The sequence below is a fragment of the Argopecten irradians genome, chromosome 6, assembly GCF_041381155.1.
Source record: "Argopecten irradians isolate NY chromosome 6, Ai_NY, whole genome shotgun sequence".
In the NCBI taxonomy this organism is placed as follows: domain Eukaryota; kingdom Metazoa; phylum Mollusca; class Bivalvia; order Pectinida; family Pectinidae; genus Argopecten; species Argopecten irradians.
The window spans coordinates 697,280-707,583 of NC_091139.1; the positions used below are offsets into that span (position 1 = coordinate 697,280).

General features: G+C 33.6%; 1 protein-coding gene across 3 annotated transcripts; it reads left to right on the plus strand.

Moving 5' to 3' along the window:
* Positions 1-2,896: 2,896 nt before the first annotated feature.
* Positions 2,897-9,326, plus strand: LOC138324674 (multiple epidermal growth factor-like domains protein 10). Of its 3 annotated transcripts, XM_069269717.1 has the most exons (9): positions 2,897-2,950; positions 3,571-3,818; positions 4,334-4,432; positions 5,301-5,393; positions 5,607-5,702; positions 6,060-6,155; positions 6,613-7,608; positions 8,201-8,264; positions 8,536-9,326. In XM_069269717.1, exons 2-7 carry the CDS (start codon positions 3,572-3,574, stop codon positions 6,816-6,818), a joined length of 837 nt encoding a protein of 278 aa, XP_069125818.1. In that variant the 5' UTR covers positions 2,897-2,950; position 3,571; the 3' UTR covers positions 6,819-7,608; positions 8,201-8,264; positions 8,536-9,326. The 3 variants fall into 3 exon arrangements, with proteins under 3 accessions (XP_069125818.1, XP_069125817.1, XP_069125816.1); XM_069269716.1 differs by having other exon boundaries at positions 6,613-8,313; positions 8,536-9,325; XM_069269715.1 differs by having other exon boundaries at positions 6,613-8,264; positions 8,536-9,324.
* Positions 9,327-10,304: the final 978 nt, after the last annotated feature.

A 10,304-nucleotide genomic window follows, 5' to 3' on the forward strand; every position in this document is an offset into this window, starting at 1 on the left:
TTTTCGTTTGCACTTCAATTTATAGAGAAAAAAACTGAATATTCATCTGCGGCTTATCTGAACAATTACCACGAGGATGACGTGTGCCATTTATCAAAAGACTGACACTGAGATTACTTAATCATGCTTTAAAATGTGTGTACAATGTACTAACCGAACAAGTATCTAAAAAATCTAAGTATTGCTTTGTTGTTTTGTTTCAGTATACCAGTTCTGTCCTTTAAATGGGTGGCGGGAAACTAAGCTAAAGAGTTTCGATACGTTTATACCACAAAAACGCACGTATTGTACTAAAAGGGAAAAACAAAATCAGTAATTACGGCCCATTATTATGCAGCTTAGCCTAAATTATGAACATTGATACCAATACTCAAGTCTCTAAAATCTACAAAACTCCCAAAAATACCAAAGTATTCCTGTTTTATTTAAAAGACGAATAGACTTGCACACACCTAATAGTTTTTTTATGAAATGTTAGCATAGATATGTACCTTGCTGATATGAAGGAGTAGCTCCCCTGCATCTACCAAACGACACGGCATTCCTTCGAAAAGTTATGATGTTTGATATATTAACAGGTTATAATGCAACTCGTTGATTTTTAATATGTCAAAGAGATGTATGACGACAGCAAGCGTCTGTGGCTTCTTCCACTTTAATTCTACTTCGTGTGGGACATGGTATCACGATAAAGTGAATTTACATATACATTTTTCAAGGTAACACTCGAGCGTCTGTCATTATGAATACCAAAGAAAGAACTCGTCCCCTGACACTTGGGCGATAAAATAACGATAAAAAGCAGTCGCCGAATCTTGCTCAGTGTACCGGAACACGCTTAGTCACCGTAGCCATTTTAAAACTCAACCTATTCATCTTGTCTAGCGTGAATGAATCAGTAATATATTCAGAATCACTTCCTCCTTGGCGTGAATAGTGCATTTGAGCTCACATGATGATGGTTTACAGGACATTGGGATGGAAATTTACTTGTCGTTATGTTGGTATTCATATGCCACACGACTCGATTCAAGAAGGTTATGTAATTTCATGTAATAAATTATGTTGGATTTCATTTCGAACGGACACACTAGATACCTGGAAAGGTTGCTTTAAAAAAAAGACAATAACGCGCGAAGTGGCCTAATGTGCAGCGGGTGTTTGAGCGTTATTGTATAGACAGAAAATATGAGACTTGCCGAAGACCTAAATGAAAGCTAAATATTTATATTAAATTAGACATGATCACTGTGAAATATTATACTCGCCATAGTTTCCAGGTAAACGGTGCTAGTCTTTTTTTTCGCGAGATAGAAGGCGAAAACAATAAGCATATAGCGGGAACAATTAATAAGAAGAGAAACCTTTTAAAAGCCATCCGTTTTTATGTAGAACATTTGAATGATACTCTCTTTATTGCTACTTCCTATAGTTGATGTCTCGGACTAACGATAGCTAGTAAAAAGAATAATTTAGTAGTGAAGGGATGGTATTTATAAATATTACGATTCGAGAGTGGACGGTCAGTGAATTGGCAATTTTTTCAAAACAGATACATGATTTGTTTTCTTCATGAAGCATTCAAACGATATCTTCTCTATGAGAGAGCGAAACTTGTTTCATGATTACTGGCGAAAACTATCACATGACATCAATTAAAGATGGTAATATACAAAACAAGACTCAATTGTCTCAGTAGCATGACCTATCTAACAGTAGAGTGTCATTCCATAATTAAAAAATAACAGAATATTTCCCTTTACCAGAACTAGTCAATACGGAGTAACAACTTAGCATTACCTACATATTTATTTATGCCATCCGTAATAATTCAGAAGGTTACTATCACGGTCCGTTATATTCTACCCATAGGATTTTTTATTTTTAAAAAATGGGGGGGTGTTTAAAAAATTGTGGTTTGTGTGTGTGTGTTTACTATGTCATTAGCGAAACGTAAGGCTCTGTGTTGTTGGCACCAAATAAACCAGTATGTATGTGGCCTTTAATGTACATGAAAAGAAATAAAAAACGAATAACGGTAGACGCGAGTTGGACTGAATTGTGAGATATTTGAGTTTTATTTTACCTCGCCACCAATTCTCAAAGGTCATCTCTGTAGGGCAGTATTGATGGGTTCTTTTTTTGTTATCCAAAATTGTCTTCCAGGTTTCACCATGAAACACGTCCGCTAGGGTGGGTATAACGACAGTGAAAATAACTCAGGCGTGAGTAGTATCGAGGATGAAACAAATACAAGATAAGTTCATATATGGAGCGTCGTATTCTAGATTGGATTGCCACTACTACACCTATGCTCCAAATAGTAACTATAGATTATTTGTGGGGTCGGACTGTTCAGTCTACAGTTTGACATCTGTTTACCGAGCACGTTAATAATAATTATCCGATTCGATATATCATGATCTCTGGCATTAAACTTTAATGCATCCGGTCTGTCTCATATCCATATGGTGTAACGAAGTCGTTGCCCTATACTTCGAATTAATAAAAAAAATTAATTTCATTACAGTATGAATATCAGTGTGAGTTGTGGCATCAATCTTGGCACATTTGCGAAATAGCACATATTATTTACATGTTGTTACGTATATATCATACTTTTACTTCTTCACCCTAAACGTTTTTATGCGGGGAAAAAAGCGCTCTCCTTCTAAATAATATGGTAATATTGGCATTTTCCATATTCTATTCAGGTGACCGTATCTGCAGATAGGCCATCTTGAACAAGACAGTATAACCGATAGTAGTACATACGTTAAGCCAGCAATTGGCTGTGGCACGAATGTATGTTATTACCAAAGCAAACAGATGGCGGAGGGCGTGATGTTGCAATGTACAATACTACCACACGGTCATCAACACTGCCCTGGTAGCGGGTCGACCTTGAGGAGGACTAATTACCATAAACTGGATCTCAATATTTTACGGAGGTGAGTCAAAACTAAAACTTTTTTTTTTGAATCAATATTGTTTATTTCGGAATAATGTAAATTTGTAAATATTCTTTAAATATAATTAAATTAACGTTTACAAAAAAAAAGTTCAATTGCAAGTATTTTTAGATTGCTATTTCTTTTTAAGCATACACGAGACAAAACAATCTATGAAAGTTGAAGCTTACAATACATGTAATATAACTTCTAACTAAAAAAGGAGGAAAGATTTTTTTTTTTTTTTTTTTTTTTCCGTTTCTTTCGTCTCGGCATTTCATTGAATATGATTAATGTTATATATTTTGTTTTGTACTGCTTTTTCTTTCAAAATGTATTTCATAACAAATACAAAAACAGCAATTTCTCGAAGCAAATCACACTTTAAAGAATAAGTAAACAGAACTTAATTTATGCAGCTATCTTCGTTTTGATAAAGGTCTAGCTGGTACCCTAATCCTTGCACATCAATTGACTCAGTAACTTTAATAGGACCTTTTTATAGATATGATATATCAAAGTAACATCGTTTATTCTAAACACACACACAAAAAAAAGAAAAAAAAAACACAGAGAAAATAACAATACCTATTAATGTAAATCCGTATGTTTAATCCAGGATGGCTCAGGAGACAGTATCGCTGGGTATGAGATCTATGTATCCAATTCGACCGACTCTCCCCGCGATGGCGTCCGTTGCCATGAAAGATAGTAGCAGCACACTGACAGATCTGCAGACTGTAGAAAGTCCGAATTGTCCCTATGTAGCACAGTATGTGACAATTTACAACTATAGAAACGACCCAAAACGTCAAAGCTGGTATAGTGATTACGCAGCTCTCGCGTTGTGTGAAGTAGAGGTGAAAGGTGAGTGGTATCACTGTAGACATGTGATTCGTATGATTTTTATTTTATGTTATAATGATTAAAATTATTTGGAAGGAATGAAATATGACCGTGTCTTTGCTGGTATACATTCATAAACGTATTAAGTGTAAGGCTTTGTGGAATCAAATATAAAACAAATAAATCAAAAATATGTTCATTTTGTTATTACATGTCCTTTAATTCCTGATTATTAAAATAGCATGTTGATGTTGTAACGTTATCAAATAATTTTACAGTTGTTTGTTCTGAACAGTTGTCTATCCCTACCCATGCATTATTTGCACTTGTCGACAAATATACGTTACCTGGACTCTAAGTAACGACATACGTTTCTATCTATACCCAATATACTGCATCTGTTTTTTATTGCTTATATTGGTTTCTATCAAGCCGACTTAGTCAGCTCCAGTAATATGCCAATTAAAATAACCGTATTTAGGACTATTTGTGATTGTTGATCATTTACATTATTGTTCATGTAACGTTTTCAACAGGATGTCCTATAGGGAGCCATGGTTACGGTAACTGCGAGAGTCGCTGTTCATCAGACTGTTATGGCGGCAATTGTCACTCAACAACTGGCTACTGCTTTTGTAAGTAAAAAAAATAAACACACAATAAATTGTACTTAGTTTCCATGAGAACAAAAACAGTCAAAATCCCTGACCACTTCTTTTTTCATATTTACGAATATATATATGCAGCCATGGTTAAAGCTGTTCAAATATAACTTTATCATTTTAGTATGTTTTACTGTTAAGTGAAAAAAAACCTAATCACTCTAAATTATGGATTAAGTATGTGGAAAATACATGGAATATCTGTGACCGTCCTGAGATTTATTGATTCTGGGAAACTTTATATAGATATGGTCGGTACTTACTATACGCGCTTTGGAATCATGTGAAAGGTACATGTATCATTGAATGGTTTCAACCTCCTGTTTTGGAGATGAAAATATTTCATTATGTGTCCAATCTGATTAAAATATAGATTATTATTATCACTACGTGCGGAAAGAGGATCTGAGAAAATCCCACTAGGGGTCACGTCCAGGTGACATTTAGAAATGGCCAATCATATTGCTGCCCTCAGAATCTTGACAGTGAATTTCTGGGGACGAAATATTTTGGAAAAAAAACTGCCAGAATTATTTTCTTGTCATAGTCATTTTGCCCAAAGAGCACAGCGAAGCTAATTATATATGTATATTGGGACGAAATAGCGTTTTCAGTGATGTAGCAAGATGTAAAAAAATGATCTGAAGCACACGTGGTGTAAAGGTCATCCGAATATGACCCCTTACGGGATGTTGTCAGATCCTCTTTTTAACGGAGTGGTCATAAGGATCTGTATTTTAATCAGATTTTATGTACCCGTTTCATTGTGTCCATCGTGGAGTTACACAACTAATTTTATGCACCAATGGTGTTGTACAGTAAATTGCCCGTTTATTTTCAGATTGCTTCCCAGGGAAATACGGTGAGAGATGTCAGTACACTTGTCCAACCGACTGTGCAAATGGATGTAATATTACCTCTGGATACTGTACAGGTGTGACTGGCAATTTAAATAGTTTTAGGCCATTTGGACTAACATAGTAGACAGTAAATCGAACTTCAGTCGCGTAAACTTGGTATTTCGAAACGAAACGGACCTTTTGATCAGGCATTTATCACTGTCTTCATAAATGCCTGACACAATTAAGTGACACAATTAAGTGTTGAATGAAAACAAAAATATATAATCATTATATTATTATTTTAGAGTGTTCTGCCGGGATATATGGTGTCACGTGTCAGAACAATTGTCCAATCAACTGTAAAGATGGCATATGTAATATCAACTCTGGATACTGTACAGGTATGAGAGTAATTATCTTTTACAAATAATCTGGTAAAATAATTTGGTTTGTATCGAACATTTCCATTAGCTTATACATTAATTTTATCAGCTATTTTATAACACCGCTTCTGATTGGCTGAAATGACAGCGTAATGACTTCATAGGCAGAAGCATTCCAAAATGTATTTTAAATATTGAGGAGAAATTGAATTTTAAAGTTTAATTTATGTTAATGCATGGGCATAATGATTCAATAGATATATAAGCAGCGTGCTCCTTCAACGAGTTTTGTATTTGAAATGGGTACCGGTTATTGAACTATGGAAAGATCGAAATAAAGAAATGGCATCAATAAAAAAATGTTAAAATTTACAGAATGTATCAGTGGGAAGTTCGGTGATGACTGTCAACAGAATTGTTCTGTGAATTGTCTCAATGGGCTATGCTACAGAGAAAACGGAACCTGCCATGGTGAGTGGCTTTATTAAACCTCGTTTTTTAAAAGATATGCTGATTTAGAAACGCATTTTAAAGTCCACAAACACTTTCTATTAATTGTTTTTCCATTGAAGATATTAAGTTATTTAATTAATTTAATCTAATTTATCAACTGATTTTTCGGCTCTATCTTGCCCTTGCATAGTCATAATTGTTTTCCTTGCGACAAAAGAAAAAATAATCCAACCCGAGTTTCTCTGACATATTATTGTTTGCAAGTATGTTACCTATACTTAATAAGAAATGCAGAAGCATATCGTCACAATATGGTATATAGTAATTGGCCATGCACCAATGGTGTCAATTTATCAATTACCCTTGTTTGCCTTCCTAGTTACGCTACATTATATGATATTATTATTTAATTCAGGATTCTGTTGCATAACCTATACTGACTTAATATATATATATATGAATGTTTTTTTTTCAGATTGTGTAGTCGGAAAGTATGGAATAAATTGTGATAACTACTGCAGATCTGGTTGTGACAGGGAAACAGGCCTTTATATTGGTATATCATTTCACAATCAGATTTGTATTCGAATGTTCGATATCATATTCGGTATTTGCATATTGCAGAGTTATCTACCCTTGCGGGTAGGTATTGATTGTGACGTCATGTGTTTGCGAGCATGATGTAATACTTTGCGGGGAAAACCCATGATATGTGCTCACAAAATAATGACAATCGATATCTACCTTCAAGTGAACAAACTCTGTAATATCATAAGACGACATTAAATATATGCAGTTTCAATATTAAAGAAAAAACTTAAATGGATAACAATATCTGATATGTACGTTGTGTTCATGGATGATTTACATTAATATGTAACTTTTGAGTCATTGAATTATCAATACACAAACATGTATTGATGACAATATCCTAGTAATTTGATAAGTATTCATTTTATATTTTGTGTACTATTGAAACATTTTTTTCTGTTTAGTAATTCAAATGCATTATTTACAAAATGATCAGATTGATAATTATGGGAATATGTTTTAAATATTTAGCCTTTATCTGAGAGAACAACTGAGATGAAATATACGGATTGGTTTCCTATGAGATGGTCGGTGACACACTAAACACATTAAATCAACATTATTCAAATACTGTAACATTAAAACTAAAAACAGCTGATTTGATTAGCTTAGCTATTTTTGTTGTTTTCCACTAGGACCTTATACTGTATCGTGTGTCTACCTTTGGCTGTCGTGACTTGTACTGTTTTGTCCTTGAGGTATATACATGTCTACTTGTGTCTGTCGTTCTTTGTGTCCGTGTTTTTGTTTTGTATTTATCTTTGGTGTGATTATGGGAGAGTTATATTTGCTCGTATGGGCTATCCGAGACGAAGACCGTTTGGATATTTATCTCCGTTTGTTTGGCACTACATGACGTGATAATACGAAAGTTCAACAGGTAATGTATTGGCAATTAAATCCTTATTTTAGTGATAGATTTGTTTAAATGTTCATTATGTAAATTTCATACATGATTGTAAGGTAGCTTTTTAGAACCATATTTTTTTTAAATAGTCATAGAATCAATGTATATGACATTAATTAAAATAAATTAATTTGTGATCGGGTGGTGTAGTGGTTAAGCCGCTCGTCTTTCACCTAGCCAGCCGGGGTTCGACCCCCGGCACGGACGTGAAAGGTTAGGGGTCACCTGCCCGATCACGTGGGTTTTCGCCGGGCACTCCGGTTTCCTCCCACACTGAGACTCCTCGCGCGCTTACATCCGGGCCATCGAGAGTGATTTGCATAAGTTGTATAACTTGTTTTGTAATCGATGAAAAAGAAATTTTATAAAGTTTATATTTGAGTAAAATAAATAATATATTAATAAAGATAATATCATGTATGCTATTCTTATTATTTCCGTTATCATATTAGTTCATGATTTCCAAATATTATTATAAATCTATATGTTATCATTGCAATATTGAATAACGTACTGATTTTGCATTTAAATTTTGATATATTTTTGTGACACACATCGAGAACAGTTTACAAGCATGTGCACTGTTGGCACATTTTCGAAGAGAAAAAAACAATGGAAGATGCTTTAAAGTACGCATATCTTCGATGTTTAGTAAAAGTCACTATCTTAACTTAGCAGGTATGTTTAAATTATTTTTATTTATTGATTACTATTTTTGATAATTGTTAAGCCACATAATATTTGTAATACGTCTCCATCGCCACATTAATGATATATTTTGCAATAGTGGATGTAATCAGCAATTACATTATATTTTGCTCGAAAAATTGTTATTAGAGAGCAAATTTGCTTCTGATTAAATTACGGTTCAACTTCTTAATTACCTATTTTTTATTTCAGAATTTGTTGCCGACAGATGTAAGGGTGATTGTACGGGGACAATAGGACCGACGATATTCTGATATCTCCTTAGTGAGTAATATAAATATGGTACTCTATCTATATGAAATAAACAGTATAAATGATTTGTTGTTGAAAAACATGTCGATGTATCGCAATTTTTTCTATTTAAAGCTCAATATTAAATTTGTCTACAATCTGGGAGAACTAAGACACCATGAATCTACTAAGAAGAAAATTAATATCCAAATACGTCAAGCATATTTAAATGCGTCCTATAAGTAGGTATAACACAGTATTTATATAACACAATCAGCAGTGTCTTTTCTGTCAAAATGACCTCGTTCATTCCTTATCGGGGATGATTAATATTATATCGTGGTTATTACTAAATGTCAGATAGATTGTTTGGTTGATGGGGAAGAAGGTCCTTGTTCCGGTTATAACCGCGCCTAAAACACCATGTCGGATAGAAATATTGATCGAGCATGAGGGGAGATAACTCGTGTTAGTTTAACTATCCAGGTCATACAGAAACTGACTCGTGATGTATAGTACAACATATGTGGCATCAAATGTACTACTGGAATAGACATAGACACATTTTGTAGGTAATTCCACCATCGAAATCTCCAAACTAAGATTTGGTTTATGTTTACATGGACTAAATGCTATTCATTGTAATCGTTCAGTTCGTGTTATGACCGGAATACATAAAATATGTATATTAGTCTTTTAATAGGAAATATAATTCTAACCATTTAAAGACCAGACTTGTTTGATTTATATCGGCAAAAGAATTAAAACATTTTAAAATGTTTTTGTTCGGTCCAATTTCCCTTAACATTATAATTTGTCGAATGATTTTTATTTGCAATTTTCTTCTATTTCATGTGAGAAATCGAACTTACTTAATGTGTTCGTTAGACGACTGATTTCTAATTTCGAAGAGAATGGAAAGACATTGTGTGCTGATGAAGTTTCCCTGAAGCAGTAACCATTACAATCATGGTCTAGTACATTAGACTTATCACACATGCTGACGTACATCATTCCTGACTATAAAAACGTGTAATAAATAACAAGGACGAACTACATGGATTGCTATTGAAGATCGTCAGTATTACAAACATAGACTTATCATTGTTACCCAGAACGACTAGTTCAGTCTACTATCTGACTTTGTACAAGAGACCAATTTCATCGCAATACTTCTCTTTCTGACTGCACGGATATTTTTTGGATAATCAGTTATGCTCGTGTCAGCTGGGTTTTTAGTGTTTAGATAATCTGATATACAAGATGATGACGAAATCGTCCTCATATTTTAGTTTTAAAATTGTTTGTGTGGTCATGGTATAATGAACGCCATAGTTTCCGATCTAGGGTTATGGCAATGTTCCTAATTATCAAATAAGTGCATTTCACATTGGACTTTTATAAGGCCAATTAATTTTTATATATTTTAAACAATTATCTTTATTGTATTGAACATTTGACGTAATTCAATAAACACTTGTGAAACATTTTTCCACTGTTGTAATGTTGTGAAACAGGGTGTATATAAAATAAATATTTTAGTTTAAACTCAATTTTCAAAATAAAAACGGAAAATCACAAATTTCTGTTTTAGTGTCATTCGGACGAGAGATTTCGTTGAATTTTGTACATTTTGGCCTGTAATTGTAATGATTTCTGAGATTTTTTTGCTATATTTTTATTAGAAATATTTTTATGTTTGACTCTGAAATTGATATGCTTTTGGTTAT

Coding starts and splice junctions, on each gene's coding strand:
- LOC138324674 (XM_069269717.1), top strand. CDS start 3,572: ATGGCTCAGGAGACAGTATCGCTGGGTATGAGATCTATGTATCCAATT. Junction 4,433..5,300: donor AACAACTGGCTACTGCTTTT/GTAAGTAAAAAA, acceptor GTTTATTTTCAG/ATTGCTTCCCAGGGAAATAC. Junction 5,703..6,059: donor CAACTCTGGATACTGTACAG/GTATGAGAGTAA, acceptor TAAAATTTACAG/AATGTATCAGTGGGAAGTTC.